The sequence below is a fragment of the Gopherus evgoodei genome, chromosome 3, assembly GCF_007399415.2.
Source record: "Gopherus evgoodei ecotype Sinaloan lineage chromosome 3, rGopEvg1_v1.p, whole genome shotgun sequence".
In the NCBI taxonomy this organism is placed as follows: domain Eukaryota; kingdom Metazoa; phylum Chordata; order Testudines; family Testudinidae; genus Gopherus; species Gopherus evgoodei.
Window position 1 is genome coordinate 126,096,598 of NC_044324.1, and position 19,883 is coordinate 126,116,480.

Genomic DNA, 19,883 nt, shown 5'->3' on the forward strand with positions numbered 1-19,883 from the left:
CAAAGAGGCAAATCCATACATTTTCCAGCATCCACCAAGCTTCCGGGCAAGGAGACCCGTGGCCTACCTCATCCTCTTCCAAACTAAAGATTTTCCTTGTTTTGCTCTCCAGTCCCCTTCACAGTCCTCAGAAATACGCTTGCAACCTTTTGTATGCCTCGTCTTTTTATTTTTGGTTTTAAATTTTAAAAGAAGTTCATTGAAAAGTTGGCTTATTTGAAACAGAAAATGTGCTACAAAGGAGACACCCTTTTTGCATTTCAACGGCAACTGTGGCTAAGATGCCTAGTGGCTACTCTATTCTTTTTGTGCTGGACAGTGACACCACTGCATAAGGACAATAAATAGATCACACATAGCTATGGCTACTCCTTTCTTCTTCATTGAATATACAACAGGGAAGAAGTCATTCTCTCTGCCTTCCCACCCTCCTTCCCCCACATTGCTGTGTCTGTATTGATAAGCTTCTCTTCTCACTGTTTGCCCTTTCTGATTGGTGCTTGTATGGCCTTGAGATCCCCTGTATAATCCTCTTTAGTCTAGAGAGCAATTTACAGTGACAAATCTGTGGCTTACATGTTTTCATTATCTATTTTCCTGATATGCAGCTCACTATTTATATATTAAATAGATACACTTTTTGCTGCTTCCAAATTAAAAGATCATATTAGATTTTTACTCAGATTTAGTCTGATAAAGGTGCATTTCCATTTTCCACAGCACCTGTCAAGTGCTCTAGAGCAGAGGTTCTCAAACTGGGGGTCATGAGGGTATTACATGGGGGGTTGTGAGCTGTCAGTCTCCACCCCAAACCCTGCTTTGCCTCCAGCATTTATCATGGTGTTAAATATAAATTAAAAAAACTTTTTATATAAGGGGGAGTCGCACTCAGAGGCTTCCTATGTGAACGGGGTCATCAGTACAAAAGTTTGAGAACCACTGCTCTAGCAGCTTTGTTCTCTGAAGGAATGTGTGCTGTAAAAGATGGGCAGAACTTGAAAAAATGAAAACATTTGTTAAATTTATTACACAAAGGATTGTGTTGTGAGTTTTGAAACATAGGCAATTTAAAGTACCATTACTTGAAGAGCAGTACTAATTTTTCCACACTAGATTAGCTATTGCCTTTTCACTAATCCATTTCCTATAGTTTACATACAAATGATAAATCATACTACAATTTTATTTTAACTTCAAAGTGTTGGTCTACAGATAGCAACAAATTTCCCAAGAATGAACAGTGAAAGATCATGGCAGGATTGGGCAGACTGAAAATCCAACTACTGAAGAGGTCTTAAAGACTGGAAACATGGTTTGATTCTAATCTCTATTGCATCAATTTTCAATCAGTGTAACACCACTAACTTCAACAGAGTTACTCATGATTCACCCCAGGGTAGCTGAGCTCTGAATCAGTGCATAAAGGAAGACTAACCAGCACAGAAATCAGGGACCAAATCTTCATACCAAGATCTCCAGCATCCACCAATCCTTTTGGGGGAAATCATATTAAAATAGTATTTTAAAAAGAGTTTGCTTCTCCACTTATGCACATCAAGGATTACCCTAAGCATCTGCAGAAAGAGGTACTAATTACCTGAAAAAAAACTACCTCTATATTACAGGACTTGGGTGGTTCTTAGGCTACGTAATGATTGTTAAATCTGAGCACCACATCTAGCTGTGTGAATTTTAATCCAACCTACGGTAGAAATCTGAAGTGAAAAAAGCAGGCATGATGTTCCAATCTACCTCTACCAAACTGGATTTTTTATTTTGGGAAAATATAATCTGAATTCTGTAGAATATTCAGAAGTGTCACGACCAGCATGTTGGCAGTCTGACCTAGTGGTCAGAGCAGGAGTTGGAAGCCAAGCACGATCAGATGCCAGGAGATCAGAGTCCGAGACAGACCAGAGGGCAGCCCGAGAGTTAGGTGCCAGGAGGGATGCAAGGTCAGGTTACCAGGAAATTACTGACAATAGGAGCAGGTACTGCAGGAGGAGGAGTCCTAAACAGGGAAACACAGTTGTACAAACAACTTCCTGCCCCTGTGCTCAGTTTATGTACAAGCAGGGAACCAATCAGGACCCCCAGAGCTCTGCCAATCATAGTCCAGCACTGGAGTCCTCTGTTGGAGTTCAGATTCTAGTTGGGCAACTGTTAGCAGATCACTGGATGGCAGGTTACAGCTTATTGGTGCCTACAAGCCCCATGGACCAGGGTTTAAGACCTCTGATCCTTAAGAAAAAGGCACCAAAACTACTACTTAAAAAGAAAATAAACTACCCAAACAAATGCACACTTGGAGGGGAGGATCCTTAGGGGTGGGAAGCAGGGTGAAACACTAAAATGGGAGACATGGGGCTGAAAGAATAAGGGCATCTATCAGCTCCCTTTCCTGTGTGCACCACAGTCTGAGGGCCCCAGCCCATCTACAAGCATGTCACACTCCCCATAGGAGCCAAGCTCTGGAGGGGGCTTGCCTATCTGGGGGTCTGAGCCCTGCCTGCTGTCCCTCATGTGTGTGCCCAGAGCTGGGGCTCCCTGAGCATCTATGGTGGTATGACCCATCCTTCTCGTCCCCAACGTGAGCCAGATTCTGGAGGAGTTTGGTTTTCTGGGAGGGTTGGGCCCCTACCCCTACCTTTTAATACGTAAACTGGGATTTGTGAGGTCTGTGCCTCCCTGCTGGAGTCTAACTGTCTGAGCCCTGCTGCACGGAGTCTGTGCTAGGATCTGGGGCACCTGCCCATTTAGGGGAGTGTTGACCTTCCAGTTTTATCCCATCATGTAAACCAGGTTCTTGACTTTCTGCAGGTGTCTGAGCCTCTTTCCCTCTGCTGCCCCGCATGTGAGCTGGGATTTGGGGTGTCTTGTCCCTCTAAGGGGATCTGAGCCCATCTCTCTACTCTCCCCTGACTCTGTGAACCAGGGTCTGGGGAGGCCCTGCCCCTCTGGTTTGGGAGCTTAGAACAGGCATGCTCGGAGCATGCTGCAAGAACACAGTGCTGAGTCTGAGGTGGGGAGCTGAGAATGGATATGCCTGACATGTATCAGAGTCTCCAGCATGGTGGAGGTGAGATGGAACACCGACTGACATGAACAGAGTAATTCACAAGTCTCAAAGCTCTTGTTTCAGGCTGTATTCATCTACATTTCTCTTTCACTTGAGAACATCCTACTGAGATCAATGGGTAATGTCAGACCCCTAAGCCTGCTCTATTGTTAACAGATGTGTAGAGCCTCTCCCCAGAGTTAAGGTTAAGGCCAGCTTTTGGTTTCAAGGATGACTCTTCTAAATGCTCTAAAATCTATGTGCTTAAGCAGATTATCTTGAAAATTTTTATGCCTCATGAGAGTGGAGGGCAGGATTAGTGATCCAAATGTGGGCTTGTTTGAGCAAACGGTTCCTGAGATATAGCCCCAGAAAAAACAACATTTCATTAAATTTAGAGATTCTTGCAACTTTGAGGTTTGAAACCCACCCTGGGCTGAAATCTGAGAAAGAGCTGTAAACATCTGTGAAAATCTGCTTCTGTCAAGTGCTGATATGGGTTTAATTACTTTTTTTTTTTTTAGAACTGTCATCTGTGTACAGTGGAATATTCAAAAGATACTGAAACTATTTTTGAAAAGAAAATAAATTACACATGCATTCAAATGCTTACTGAGAAGGAAGTGGTGATTGGGCTAGGAATGTGGGGGAATGGGTGATAGGTCAGGGCCTAAGATGAGGGCTAAGTGGGTAGCAGTTAGGGGAAGAAGATGAAAGGGGCTGGAGAATATGAGAGGCAGCAGAAGATGATGCTGTTGTCAGTCCTCTCAGAACCTGCTATGCTGAATTCTCCCCTTCTGGGGATGTGCTGAGATCTAGTGGAGTCCTACCCCCCTGCGGGGGTCTGAGCACTCTCCCTGCCCACTGTGTGTTCTGGGAAACCCTGCTCCTCTTGGAGCTGGAATTTCAGGTGGGGGGAATAAAGTTAACATGTATTTAAACACCGGAAACCGAGAAAGTGAATAGTTAATATTATACACGTTACCCCAGTGTGGAGGTTGGCCCATGTGTGGGGGAGGGGCAGACTAGAACATAGATAGGTTGAGATTTCTTGGAACAGTCCTGTTAGCAACTACACATTGCAAACATTTCAAACCTTGACCATCATCCCCAATCTACTATGTCAAACCAATAGGAGGGGGGTGGAGCACTGAGGAATTACATAGCAGCCATGTGGCCTAGTGGAAAGATCACTGAACTGAGACTATTGCTAGCTCTGTGACTGGCCTGCTGGGTGACATTGGGCAAGCCACTTCACCTCTGTCTCTCAGCTGTAAAATGGGGATAATGATATAAAGTTCATTGAGATCTACTGATGAAACACACTGTATGAAGGCTAGGTCTTTTGATTATTATCTAGCCACAGTAGAATATTAACTGCAACTGCCTAAATGAGCACTACCTCCTACCAACAAACATTTTATCTGTTAAAAAAACTAGGAAATTAAATGGCAAAAAAGACTACATTAATGCAGAGTTAAGGCTGCCCAGTGATAACTTGCGTCCTTCCAGAACATTGAGTTCAGCACAACTCAAACTTTTGAAAACCAGGACATACTAAGTTCAGGTAAACACTTATCCAACTTCAACTCTGCCCTCTTTGAGCAATGCCTCACAAAACCCATAACACACACACTCCCACTCTGACTTTTCACTGTGAAGGACAGGTTCTACCTCCACCATGCTCAAACACTGAGCCTACTTGTCCGACACAATACTACATTTGTAAAATTTAACAGCCACTTCCTATCCTTATACAACCACTTTACACTTGTACACAGGATACCACCTAAATCTGTACTTTCCCCTTCCTGTCATTACCTCCACAGACAGTTCTCATACCTCTAGACATTGCAAGGCAACTCCAGTGCCCTGCTACTGTCATCACCTCCACAATTGTGTATTGCAGAGGTGCAGACCTCAAGGTACTCATGCACCTCTTTCCTTTGATGCCTCACATGGGGGGACTCAGATCCAGATCTCCTCATATCACAGTCACAGCTCTTCCAAGCTACTCCAACTTTTTTTAAAAATAATGGTGATATCCTATCTCCTAGAACTGAAAGGGACCTTGAAAGGTCATCGAGTCCAGCCCCCTGCCTTCACTAGCAGGACCAAGTACTGATTTTTGCCCCTGATCCCTAAGTGGCCTCCTCAAGGATTGAACTTGCAACCCTAGGTTTAGCAGGCCAATGCTCAAACCACTGAGCTATCCCTCCCACCTTCCCTTATTCTTCCGCCATGCAGAATAAGCTACACCTAACACAGAGAATGCAGCTGGAGTGTATGCCAATAACTCCCAGGGGCTATTGCCATCTTGAAAGGGGGTAGACTTAAGGTCGCTGTGTGTTTACTAAACTCAGTATTTTCTGGTTTTCAGACGTTTGAGTTTTGCTGAACTCAATGTTCTAAAAGGGCACAAGCTATCACTGGGCATCCTCAACTGCCTTAACAAAAGTTTTAAATATTAAGGTTTCATATTTTTTGTTGGAAGGTTATAATCCCAAGGATCTCAGTAACCAGGATATAACAGTTTGTTAACATTATGTTGAAATATTGTGCCTTTTAAAACATGTTTTGACTGTGCTTGATCATTCTTTTTGTAGGTATGTAGGTGGAAAGAGCTTCCTAGACACCCCCTCGCTCTCTGCAGGTCCCATTGTCCATAATTTACCTTCTCTTCTACCCCAGCTGGTAACACTTTGGGTGGCTGGAAAAGAGACAGTATCTCAGACAGCCCCGGGATGTTCGGCTTTATCAGCGTAGTCTCCCAAAGTCTATTGCCCTTTCAAGGAGTTTACCCCTCTTCCTGGGGCATACTGCTTTGCTGACAGCCAGGCACCTCTGGGAATAGTTTTTCCCACAGCTGTCTCCTCCTTGGCTGGACCGCCTCTGTTACCCTCAGTCTCTTGGAGGAGCAGTCTTCTTCCTGTTCCTCATGCCTTACCGTGGCAAATTTCCCCTTTTAAGCTCCTCCTGTTCTGGGCTGAACAAGCCCTGCAGGTGTGCCTTGCTAGTGCAGCACAGGCCCAGAAGAGCCCCTTAGCCTCCTCCTGGAGGGTGTGCCCCTTCACATGGTAACAAAGAATAGGCCTGATTCTACTTTTCTAATTCCACAGTGATGTCACTAAAGTCAACGGAACTATTCATGGAACAAGGTATTACTCAGTGTAATAGTTGAAGAACTGAACCATCATTATTGTTTTACCTGACAGTCAACCAGTTGAGCCTCCATGTCCATGGGTTCCTCAGAAGTAATCAAAGTGGTGTCCAAAGAGGCTCTGGTACTGAGTAGCCAATGGTCAAGCTCATCAGCCTCACAGAGATATCTCTGCAGGGCTTGCTCTTGTCGCTGTTCTTCTAGCTGCTCATTGAGTTTTTCCTAGTGGTAAAATGTGGGCTGTTATTTGGAAGGGGTGTCTTTCTTTAGAAATACAATATAAAGCAGATGAGAGGTACCTTAAATGGCAATATAGTAGGATGTGAGAAAGGTCGCTGCAGCCAGAATGTAGAACTGAGTTTGAACCAATAACTTCTATATGCAGAATGTACAATAAAATAAAATTACGATACTATTCCATCATTAAGAGTATGCTATCTTTTTAAAAAGACTACTGATACATTGCATGTTTCTGTCTCTGTCTCTCTTTCACACACAAGTTCTCCAGCCATCATCTGTCCATTTTTGCATAGCAACTGAAAAATCTTATAATAATGCTTACACTTACAAAAACGGTTCTTTAACACCTGGAATTCTCAATTATAAAAGGAGCTAGATTCTCAACTGGTATAAATCAGTGTAGTTTCACTGAAGTGACTGGAGCTACGGTGCTATACTCTAGCTGAAGATCTGGCCCAACATTTCCATGACACATACTGAGTTCATACTTCCTCTCTATAAGTATGATCCAAAACAACTGAAATGAATGGGAATCTTTCCATTGAATTAATTGGCCTATTAATCGGGTCCTGTTGGGATTAGGCAAATACTAGACACAGCATATGTTAAGGATCTGGGCAGTTTTCTAGATCTTTATCTTGTTCATTTTATCTTAAAGAAGATTAATTACACTGCAGGACTTTTGAAAGAATTCTGCAGTTGGTTAAGTATCTCAGCCAGCAAATACTAAATTTAACACTGTTCAAGTTCTGGTTTACTTGTTAGTTACTTCCACATGTGGAGTAATATGGATATCCCACACTCATGGCAGTACAATCTGTATATCTCACAGCTCTAAAAATATATCTATATTTATATTCCTCCCAGATGTAGGCAGAGCTTGCTTTCTGCACAAGAAGAAGAAAAAACAGCAGAAGGCAAGAGCAAAAATACCCTACATTGGCTATGCCTCTGAAATATTACACAGTGTCATACTGATGTTCTTCAGTAGGTACAAACAGGACTGGAAATAATGACTGGATTAATACCGTGGGATAAATTTGCTCTGTTACTCTATAAAAATCAATATTCTAGTATAACAGAGCAGTATTTGGCCTTGCATTTAGGTAAAATCAATCATAAGCACTTGCCTCTTTTTATTTATTTGCTATGATCTCCTAAATGCAATCAAGCAAACATACCGCCCAGTGCTACAGAATGCAAGCTATACAGAGGAAGGGCCTCATTCTTGTTTCTAGGACCTTTATGGCACATAAAAGGGTCCTAAGAGCCCTGGTTCTGGCTGAGAGGATTCTCCCAGTTCAGGCACTATGGAGAGTCCAAAGGCTGCCTCCTAAGGACACTGTTTTTAAGACCTGGGGGCACAGGAAGTGTGCTGGGGGTGCAAATGCAGCACTCAGCGCTACTTCTCACAGGGCAGCCCCAGGAACTGCCATAATTTAGACAAGGTCCCTAGGCAAAATTATGCTCGGGGTTCCAGAGCAGACCAGGATTAGGAAGCCATGTTAGTCTTCTCTCCCCTCCCCCTGGACTGTGAGTTCTGTGCTCTGTCTCTTAGGATATGCCTGTGCGGCAATCTGAGGTGTGACTGCTGCATGGGTAGACGTACCCAGGCTAGCACGGCTAAAAATAGCTGCAAAGATGCAGCAAGATGAGCTAGCAATGTGAGTATCTAGGGTCCTGGGCATGCTTGTATAGCCCATGCTTAAGTCCATGCCGCTGCATCTACATTGCTATTTTTAGCCATGCTGGTTCACATAAAGCTTGTCCGAGTATTTCTTTTGTGAGTGCGCTGCAATCACACCTCTGATTGCAGTATAAACATATAAAATGACACAGCACAACACAGAACAGAACCAAACTTTCAGTATTTAAAGTAATCTTATATGAAAGACTGTAGCCAGATTCATAATGTGATTGCATTCTCTTACCTGCAAAACTCTGCAACATTTTTGAATGTAAGCAGTTAGTGAAAAATTAAAAATGCTTTCAAGGCTTTAAAGTAATTCTGTTAAAGTCAGTAGTCAGAAAAATGAAAGGGCCCATCTCCCCGCTGACTGAAAAAAGCATGTACACAATTTATTGCAAAACTCAACATAAATAGAACAGTGTATAAATGCCATCTCTTTCAAACTGTTTTGTTCCTTAGTTTTCACTCCATCCCTTAACTTCCAGCTTGGTTAGCTGGACTCCTGTGTAAAGATATGTAAAGTCCTTGTCTTTAAAACATTCTAGTATCACCTTAGATCAGGAGAGGGCAAACTACGGTCAACCATCCTGCCCGTCCCCTGAGCTCCTGGCCCAGGAGGCTCACTCCCAGACCCTTCCCGCTGTTCCCTCTCGCCTACAGCCTCAGCTCACTCGCTCCGCTGCTGGCGCAATGCTCTGGGCACAGGGCTGTCAGCTCCTGGGGCAGCGCAGCCACAGAACTGGCCTGATTCAGTTTCTGTGCTGCGTGGTGGCAGTGGCGGCAGCAGCATGGCTTGGCTCCAGCTGGGTGGCGTGGCTGTAGTGTCGCCAGCCACCGGTGCTCCAGGCAGCACTGTAAGGGGGCAGGGAGCAGGGGGGGTTAGATAGAAGGCAGGGGAGTTTGGAGTAGTGATCAGGGACAGGGGTGTGGATAGTGGTTGGGGGGAAATGGGAGCTGAATGGGGGCAGGGGTTCCAGGGGCAGTCAGGGAACAGGGAGAAGGGGTGGTTGGATGGGGCAGGGGTCCCGGGGAGTCCGTCAGGAATGAGAGGAGGGACTGGATGGGGCAGGGATCCGTGGTGTGTGTCAGGAATGAGAGGAGGGGTTGGATATGGCAGCAGGGGTCTGTGGGCAGTCAGGGGACAGGGAGCGTGGGTGTGTGGATAGGGCAGGGGCCCCAGAGGGGCCGTCAGGGAACGGGGGCTGGGGATGGGGCAGGAGTCCTGGGAGGGGCAGATAGGAGGTGGGGACCAGGCCATGACCCCCTCCCCTAATTGGCCCTCCATACAATTTACGAAACCCGATGTGGCCCTCAGGCCAAAAAGTTTGCCCGCCCCTGCCTTAGATAATACTATCACAGCATGTGCAGGTTTTACTTCTCCTGGGGTAAGTATAATATCTAGGGAACACTGGACATACTGAAGTAATGTTATCGAAGGCTAACTAAAAATGTTTATGCTTGACCACTGAACGGGGTGTTTTGATGCTCTTATTCTCTGAGATTAGGGACTGAATTGCTAAAACAAATTAAACAAGGTTTGAGGAGCGTTTCCTTGGTGGAAGGGAAAGTGAGAAGAAAGCAAAACGGGGGTTGGTCCAGTGTTCATTTAACCTGGAATATTTAAGGGTGATTGGCTAATAATTCCTTAAAATGTGGTTCTACTCTGAACAAAGTCTAAGAATGTCACCTTATTACACAATAGTTCTGCTTCCTGTTGGTATTCAAAGTTATACCTGCTTATGTAATGATAAAAATTACAGTTTACTGCTTCCAACTACAGAGTTACATTCCCCTCACCCAGTTAACATGTACAACTCCTTTAAAGAGCCCATGAAGACAATAGGGATGGGCATGTGCAGCCAAGGGCCAGGCTTTTAAAGCCTGAATAATTTGTATTACTGGTGGTGATATGTGAGCTGGAAACAACATTGTTTGCCACCGATATCCTAGAGTGACGTTTCAGTGCTGCCAGCTCTGAACTGGAAGTCACTGAGGAATAATACATTTGAAACCTTATATCGCAATTTTTTCAGAGCAACTTGAAGTGTGAGGAGTCAAAGGGGACGATTTTTGTGGAAATTCTGCTCGGTGAATGGGGAGTTTTTCTAAAAAGGAGAGAAGAGAAATTGGCTGATACTGAAGTTAATACACAGAGGAGGTAAAATGGACAGAAGGAATAAAGTTGGTCCTTTGATTAGCAGGTACAGGAGGAGGATTGTCTGAAAGTAGGAGGATCTGTGTGTGTTGCTTTGGCTAATGGGAGGGAAACAGAAATATCTAGTACTGTGATTATGGTGGGAACTAGGCTGGCACATTGGTTAACAGGATGATTGGGGCAAGTTTTTCAATGTGAAAGAATGAAAAACTGAAATCAGACTGAAGCTGTACTAAAGTTTGGGGAGAATTACCTAAAATAGAAGGGAAGGAGGAACAGAGGATCAGTCAAGATAGAAGCTGGGTGGTCAGGGGGTAAGAGGAAAGTAAGAACAATTATCAACATGACAAAAACCCAGAGAAGAGTACAGTAGCACAAGATCTCTCATGTGTAGCATTTTACATACACTGAAGTATACATTGTGGTATCAGCAGAGTGGAATGTTGCAGCAACTGAAGTCTTTGGAAGAAAAAAGTCATGGTCTATTTAAATATGCTAAAAGTAGTTTTCAGAATCAGAAATGTGGGGAAACAAAAAATCCTTTCAAAGTTCTCTTGTACCTCTAGCAGTTGTCGTTTTCCTGATGCTTTCATTCTAATAGTGGCCATTCTCTCTGCCAGGACAGTGAGCGTGGACTGCAAAGCCAACTGATCAGCAGCATCTGTGTCTAGTGATTCTGACACCAATTCCTCTGCTAACGATGTTTGAAGCTCACTGATTTCATCTTGTAACATCAGAATCTCATCCATCAACGCCTATTCAAGGTAGAAGCAGACAGACAAATTGGTTCATTTCTTATTGAGAAAAAAAGGTAAGGAAATACATACTGGTAGAAGAAACTAAATTGGAAGTGGTCCAAGTATAAATGTGTTAAAACAGAACTCACTGCAATGCAGTTTATCATATTTTACTTTTCAAGATCAAGGGGCTAGAAAGATTGGAGCTTTCATTTCTATGGTTATTTGGGGATCATTACATCTGCTAATTTAAATATGGATTTCAAGTATATAATTATTAGCAATCTGTAGGAAATTTTATAAGTGAGCTTGAGCTCCACAGCAAACATTTAAGGCTGTACAAGAGGTTGTCCATAGCAGACAGAGGAAACAATATTATTTGAAATATGGCTGTGACATGAGTCCAAGTAGAAAATTCAATTCACCTAAAATTATAGTGGGTGTTAGTTTTAAGGAGGAACTGAAAACATCCACCCAGATACATAAATATTCAGAAGATGCCTCCATGCTGCATAGGGACTTCCTTCTACCATTCCAATTTTAGAACCCATCTTCCAAGCAAATCAGTAGGGGATGGGCCCTTGTCAGCCCCTCTGCATGGATGCTTCAAATCCAGAAGAGTTTGTTTGGCTCTAATTACAAAGAACCAAATTCTGTGTTCCTTAATTGCACAAAGCTCCCATTGAAGGGAAAGGTGGCTCTTCAGACAGCTTGATACTAACTCATGGATTGTTTTGGAGATCAGGACCAGGGGTTGTACTGAATCCAGTATTTTACTGGAGTCCCTGAAGTACCTGGAGCACTGAGCTACAGTAGCTGCTAAGCAGGCAGGTTGCCACATTTTGAACTAGTATTTTGTTGAGTCTAGTTTTAATTTTCTGAAGTGTGTAGTTTGAATACTGTTCTACTAACAGGACATACTGGAAGGGTTTTCCATTACAATGGGAGTTCAATTTTCTATTATGTTATTTTTGTCAGAGAATGGCTAGAAAACATATGCAGCCCAGAAGAATGTCTGGGTCCAGATTTTTGCAACCTTTCTGCATCCATATCTGCATATGCAGTTTTGGTCCCACAATTATTTGGAGGTGCAAATTATGTAATTTATATATCTAACAATTTGATAAACAGTCCCAGTCAGAGGTACGCCTAAATAGCAAACTGCATGTCAATTACTTCGTGAGCACAAAAAGGGAGGGTGGATTAAGTGTGGGCAGAAGATTAGGCACATCATTTTTCCCCTTGGATAGATAATTTCGAAAGGCTAAACTGAACCCATTTTTAAATACAATGACTAGCTGGGTGGGACACTGCATCTTCCTCCTTCCCACATGAAGGGGTGGGACAAGTGCTTGCTTTCTGGCATCATCTACCCTCCCATCCTACGGACTTTGCTCATTTGTGAGTGCAAATATCTCCAGGTGGCACAGGCCATCCAGATTTCTGTGCCATGGAAGTTTTCCAGATTTTAATTTGAAGCTTTAAGCAGCTGAGTATGAACCTGATAAAATGAGTCAAAAATGAAAATACTGGTATAGCCCATTGCTTTGACAGTAAAGTTGTATATGCTAAGGGAAAAATCCTACTCTGAGATCTACATGGGAGATTTCAACTCTATTATTTTGCTTCTCCTGGGCTCTTATCACTTATGTCAAGGTTAGAAACGTGCATGGAGGAAGATCTGTTGTGTGGTTATCAGAACAAAATGGTTATTATACAGTCTTATTTTTTCCAGAGCCTCATTTCCTAAGATAACCATCATCTGTGCTTATAACAAGCCAAAGATCAGAATGAAACTGATTAAAATGCACCAGAACTAGTTATAGTCTTCTCTTCCCTTAACTGGCAAATTTAAACATTGTGAACCGCCAAATGCTGTGCTGACTGACACACTGTGCTTTGCTGAAAATGATGGTCTAAACCCTCTCTTTTTTTTTGAGTCACTTTGTAAATCTTTTCCCATCTCCATAACAGCGGGGAGTTCAAGAGGAGGAGCAGTCTGCAGGGAGCTCTTTCCTAAATAAAAAAGATTACATTTTAAACAACGTTTCAATCAGCCTGCATGTTTTTGTGAAGCATTCCATGAGTAATGATATAGCCATTTAATTCAACAAAAGCTGTAGTTAGTTAGCTTTTTTACCTGATGTGCAGCCATCTGGCTCTCTGGGCTCTTGCCAGGTTCCAAACTTTCATTCAGCTTTACCTCAATGGTCTCCATTTTTGTGGATATGGACTGGAGTGAGTCTTGGTATTTCTGCTGGCGTTCAAGAGCTTCATAGAGGGTGCGCTGCTTTTCACTTATCTAAAGAAGAAAGCAAGCTGTAAGCAGATATTCTGTCTCCTGAAGTAAGTTTTTGCTCATTCCTCTCTTCTCCCTCCTACATCCATGGTTTCCATGGGACACTAAGCCAAGAGCTTGGTCTGCAATACCAGTTTTTAAGAAAATAAATTATATGGCAAAACAGTCATGCTAAGGATGTTTAGTCACTGTTGGCCAAATTCTACTTTCTATGCCTAACCCCCCTTATTTTACTAAAAGGGTGAAAACTAAGCACATTTCTCCTGCCACATTCTGGGCTGTATATACACAAACATGCCATGTGCATAAATTGCTACAGGCATGGTTCCACATTTCACATAATAGCTACTCTGTCTTTAGCAAGAATTTGAATTAATACCATGTAAGTGAACCTCCGGGGAAAAGTGTATAGGATGGGTTATGTTTGTACATTACTGGATAACTGGGCTTTGCTGCTGTGCATAAATATGTCAGGTTGATCCAGTACTTCTCAGGATATGCCTACATTGCAATCAGAGGTGTGACTGCAGCTTGGGTAGGCAAACTTGCACTAGCTTTAATCCAGCTGGCGCTGCTAAACATAGTAATGAAGACATGGAATTGTGGGCTTTCGTGTGAGCTGTACAAACCTGCCAGGAACCCTGGGTGTGTACTCATGTTCCTCACATGTGCCAAGGTCCATGGCACTGTGTCCTCACTTCTGTAGTTAGCTGCACTAGCTAGATCAAAGCTAGCATGGGTATGCCTACGTGAACTACCATCATACCTCTGAATGTAGTGTAGACATATCCTCAGAGACAGGATCCCTGGACTTCCTCTGCCCTCCTTTATAGGATGTGTGGATTTTTGTGCGGTATTATTTCAGTTCACAGTTGGAATAAAGTCCTTGTGGGCTTAGAACAGACTGAAAGAATTTTTTTCCCTTATCATGCTTAGAATGTCACTTTGGATGGTACACGCCCATCTTTATTCAAGCCTCCTTTGGAACTGTATAACTGTATACCTTCAGTCACAGAACTTCCAAAGACGAATTTGGGCATTAATGACAATTGGTGTGTTTCTAGAGGGAGCTATCATCATTTATGATTTACTCATATTTTCTGGCTTATAAATGGCCTTATTTTGCAACAGACTTTCAAAAAGTAGGGCTTAAATAAGTAGGGAAAATGGCAGAATATAGACCAACTGCAAGTAATGTATACACACACACCTGCCTCTTCTTCCCCCCTCCCCCGGAACAGTGCAAGTAAGTAAAGTAAGTAGCGAAAATGCCAGAATGTCCAGCAAAAATAGGGATAATATTGAACCTGGCTTTGGCACAGTTAATTGAATCGGAGTCTCCACAAATCTCTCTTCAAAACTCACCTTTGCCATGCTGCCTACAAAAAACTTGAAAATGGGCTGACTGCTAGTATGCTGAGACCACTGGCCATCATACCAAGCACAATCATATGTTTCCCGTCTGTTTGCTGTGTTCACCCATTGTCTCTCAGACTCAGTGAGTCAATTCTTTGAGGTAGGGGCTATCTTTGCATTACAAGCATGTGCACGGCTTAGCACAAAGGGGCCCCAATTCCTCATTGGGGCATCTACATGCTACAAATCAATAATAATAAGCCACAACGGAGGTGATGGAGAGAAGAGGGCTTCCTCACATGCACTCCCTGTGAAGCTCTAGAGTGCAGACACTCAGCCACAGGGTTCCTTTCAACTTTCAGCATCTACTGTTCAGACACCTATTTCCACACCACAAGTGAATCAGAAGTACCTATGCAAATCATGCCCTTATGTATTCTCGGATAGTCCATCACCCTCATTCACTGTGGCCACAGCCTGCCTTCACTCTATATATGCAGCATGGTATAATATCACATAGGACTGGCAGTTCTTGTTGCCATGTGAATGCCAGCATTTAGACCAAAAAGTGTTGAGAAGTATTATGTAGAGCTGCGCCTCTGAGGTAAATGAGTTGTTTGCATTTTATTCCTATGAAACGGACATACTACAGATCAGTTTTGATACCTCTGCATTCAAGGACTTACCACATTCTTCAGTGTTTCCCAAGAACGCTGCAAATCATCCAGTTTGGCACTGGCAGCTGACTCTAAGTCTGGCTCATAGAACTCCTGAGTGGATGATGTGCTGGGCTGAATCTTGGCAGCTTCTGTCTGCAACTGTTCAGCAGATAAGGCTTGGTAATAAGCAATGTCCTACGAGCATCAAGCACAACATTGCATTTTCAAAACAAAAAATATACCACCTTGCTGTAATTATATTCCCTTAACAGCTACTCTAGGGTATAAATCTATTGACAGCCAAGACCATGGTTTAGCTTATTTTTTCCTTTTTTTAATAAACAAACATACAAGCATTAAAACGTGGTGCAGAGTGGTTTAAGCAAAACTACTGATATGGTTTGGAGCTCTATCGTGGTGGAGAAGGGAGCACTTGGGAGAGAACATGATGCATCTTTTGCCTTACTGTCTTTGAGCTAAAGGCCAGCAGGGCAACTCAGGTCTGAACAGTAGGGAAAAGGTCAGGGCTGGAGAGCTAGAACTGGGAGTCAAATGTGGGGAGATGACAGTCAAAGCTATGAGAGTGGATGAGAACACTCAGGAATAAGGGGAAGAAGTGGCAAAGAACGTAGCATTAAGGGACTGTGACAGAAAGAGGGAAGGGGAGGAGTCATCACCAAGGGAGACATTGAAAGAGTGGTTAGAGAGACAGGAAAAGAATCAGTCAAACAAGCAATCCAGACTCCTCCATATTGTGTAAGCACATCCTTTCTTAAACTTTGGGAAGCTCCACTGGGGAAAATGAAACCAATCAGACCTACCCTGCAATGTATTGTTAAATGTCAACCCACTTTGATTGTAACAATTTGCCCTCCCCCCCAGGTATGCAGCACACTTTGGGAAATACTGTGCTAGTGCAACTAAAGCAGACAGTGTAACTGGCTGTGAACGACGGCTAAAATGATAGGTTAGTGTCTGACCTGAAAGGTACAAAAACCCAGACATATATTGAGCTGAAGCAGGAGAAATAAAAGTGATGCTTTTAAAATATCCTTCAGTTTTTATAACCTAGGGGTCACTAATAACACAGGTAAAGAGTCCCTTTGAACTAGAAGTGGTCAAAACCTGTGTTCCCTAACCAGCCAAAATTCCCACTCAATTCAGTGGGAGTTTTGATTGAATTTGGAATAAAGGGCTACAGGATATAGTCCATGACTTTTAACCTGGTGTCTCCCATAAAACAGTTAAAGATTGATTTTGATCTCACTTATTATACACCAGTTCAACTACTACTGATTACTTTACTGGTATCGCCTTTGGTAGAGTTACTCCTGATTTACATCCGTATAACCCGAACCAGGGTTCAGGTCCATTATTTCACATCATATCTTTTTCTAATGGTTTGGACCCAGTCCTTCAGAGAGCTCCACATTGTGAGAGCCCCACTGGAATTCAACAGACTGCATTCAGGTGCAAAGATCTGTCCCTATAGAGCTCCGTGTGGGATCTAAGTCTTAGATTTCAAAGCAGTAGCTTAATAAATAAGCTTGAGAAATCATTTAAAAAACAAATATGGGACAATGCTGTGCCCTCTATTTGTAATCATTTGGGGAATTCAGTTGAATTCAGTGGGGAATTCTGCTTAAATATGGAGGAAACATAACCATGTAATATGTATTTTTAATTGTGTAATATTTATTGGTAATAATTGTTAATTAAATGATAACATTTGTTTCTTACTTTTGAACATTTAATGTATAGTAATAAACATGAAAGTAGTATAGAAGAGTAAGAATTTAGAAATAAGGGCCTGAAATTATGTGTTGTATCTCATGGAGGCAACAGCTCTTTGCTGCCAAAGGACATTTCTATTTATATGTACACATACATGAGTTAGATATATTCCATTTTTGAAAATCCAGTTTAAGATCACAGAACATTGCAAAAGAGTTTAAAATGTTTTCCTTCTTTCCCTCATAAGAATTTGGAATATCTTTTGATCAGTTAGGAATGAATATATTGCTGGTTACAAGTTACAAAGCTCAAGATGAAACTTGGCAAGCAAGATTTTCATATGGGAACAATTTATTTTTTAATCTAAAACAAATGGTTTAGTCCTTTCTTGGATAGCTGATGAGCAAATAAAGAAATAAGTAAAAATGGACATTTGTGGTTTCCTATGTTTAAAACTGGTTTTATTATTTCTTTAAAATTCAACATATCCCAATTCTTGGCTCATTATATAAACAAACGGCTGTAGGAGGTTTGAAAATACAGAACAACCCAATTGTTTCATTTGGTAAACAGCAGCCTTTCTACAACTTTCTAACATAAATGTGGCCTGCTTTATTGGTAGTTCCAATGATGCAACTGAATGTAATGGCTACCAGTCTACATACTCTGTGTCTGGAAGTCCTCCTAGGGACTCAATGAATTGCTGAGCAATAAATAGTCTTGTGTTTTAGCTGGGCCTTGATTCTGCAGTCCTCAGTGGCAGTAAGTGTGGCAGGACTGGGGCCATTAGATCATAAATTTGGGGGGACAGGAATTTCCTCATTTATTCATGATTCAAAGATATTAGACATTTTCTTCCCAAAAGTTTTTGCTGTATGGACTGATCGTGAAGAAATTTGATGCTAGTAAATTATACTCAATATTCTAAATTTATTCAGTGTTGCTTAGTTGTTACAGGCCAGATTACTCCTGAGGAAATTCTGCACACAATATTTTAAAATTCTGCACAATTCTGCATATTTATTTGTCAAAATAACACAACATAATCACCATTTTCAGTTATTTTGGTAATTTATTTCAAAATACCTGTCAGCAAGCATGTCTGCAACAATACGGACAGAAAAGATTCAGGAAACTTTTTTTGACAAATAGATTCCTTACTAGGCATATTAGCACATCTATATGACTCCACAGTGCGCAAGAGGGACAGAGTGTTGCACGCACATGCAGCCTGGCCCCCTGATCCAGGTGTGGGGCAAAGCAAGATCCTGCCAGGCTGATACAAGTGTGGAGGGGCTCAGCGTGGGGGGAGAAGGTTCTGCGTGTGGTAATCTGGCTGCAAACAGCTTGATGGGGGGTCCGGGAGCAGGGAGAATGGGACTCTATAGGGGTGCCCAGGTGAAGATGGTTGGGGCTCAGTGAGGGGCTCTGGGTGCTGGGGAATCAGTGGGGGGCTCTGGGTGCTGGGGTAGTGGGGCTTGGTGGGTTAGGGGTCTGGGTGCAGCCAGTTGGGACTCAGTGGGGTGGGGGTCCAGGTGTGTGTAGGGGCTCACTGGGGTCCAGGGCCAAGGGGGTGGGGCTAGGCAGGGTGGGGGTTCAAGTGTGGGGGTCTCAGTGGGGGATGGTCTGGAGGTGGGGGCTCTGGATGCATGGGGAAGGGACTCGGCGGGGGGAGGGAGGGTTTGGATGCATGGAGGTTGGGCAGATGGGGGGGAGGGGAGGAGGCAGCTCCCCATATAGTAAGTGAATCCTTTCCCCACAGCTGAGGACCAATGGGGGCAGGAAGTGGGGGATGTGTGCAGAACTTCCTGCAGCCGGGGGAGATGACCCCAGGGTATGTCTGTGCCGGTCCCAGGAGTGGCCTGTGCAGGGGAAAAAGAAAGTCCCATCCCTCCACAGCCCCACTGGGACTAACTGCTAGAGCCCAGGGCACGGTAGGAACCAGAGGCCGGGGAGTCCCCAGCCCTGCCCCTCCCCAGCTCTGTGAGAAATAGGGAAAGAGAGAGCCCGGCCCTACTCCTCGAGGTGGTGTTTATGCCTCCTTTGCTTATCCTGATGCCCAAGCCTGATGTACACCCCTCACTGCTACTAACGAGGGGCACCAAAATCAATTTTTCTGTAGGGAAAAGAGTAAAATCTGCCGGGAGCATTAATTCTGCGACGTGCAGTGGTGCAGAATTCCCCCAGGGGTACCAGATGTGTGCTTCTGAAACATTCTAGTAAACATGCTAGAAAAACAAAATTTTTCAAATGTTTGTGGAAAGTTATCATAGTACAGGGCACAAGCATAGCTGAGTCAAAGTCACTTCAAAATAACTGAAGTCCTGACTTTGCCACCTATGCTCATATTGGGTAAGTAGTCATCATATCTTCTCTCCTGTCACGGAGACAAGATCTGGCCAACTAAGGTACTTATAGGCCCCCACTTATATAGCCTCACAATTTTTTAATGCATTTAGCTTCAACACTCTATGACGTAGGAAAATACTATCCCCATTTTATAGATGGGGAACAAAGTTACTATGTGACTTGCCTAGCTTCATGCTGGAAGTCTGTGGTGGAGCAGGGACTTGAACTCAGGTCTCCACTAGACCTTCTTGCCTATCTGCACAGCCTTGACAGCTGACTTATTTCTGAGACTTTCTAATGATGGTTCCAGGATGAAGGACTTGAAGTTAAAGATAAGAAAGAATGGGGAGGGAAAACTGAACTGAACCAGTCCCTTTCCCCCTTTCGGTAAATTCTGCGCGTTCACAGCGCAGCAGCTGCTGTTGTCAGATTTCAGTAGTGACACA

The 19,883-nt window shown here is 43.2% G+C and overlaps 1 protein-coding gene across 1 annotated transcript in view; it reads right to left on the reverse strand.

The window, feature by feature from the left end:
• SYNE1 (spectrin repeat containing nuclear envelope protein 1) overlaps positions 1-19,883 on the reverse strand; it is a 402,501-nt gene that overhangs the window by 135,874 nt on the left and 246,744 nt on the right. The window contains exons 92-95 of the mRNA XM_030556596.1: positions 15,382-15,549; positions 13,181-13,342; positions 10,864-11,058; positions 6,267-6,440 (exon numbers count right to left, since the gene is read on the reverse strand). Coding sequence (XP_030412456.1) covers positions 6,267-6,440; positions 10,864-11,058; positions 13,181-13,342; positions 15,382-15,549 — 699 coding nt within the window. The remainder of the gene's footprint in view (positions 1-6,266; positions 6,441-10,863; positions 11,059-13,180; positions 13,343-15,381; positions 15,550-19,883) is intronic.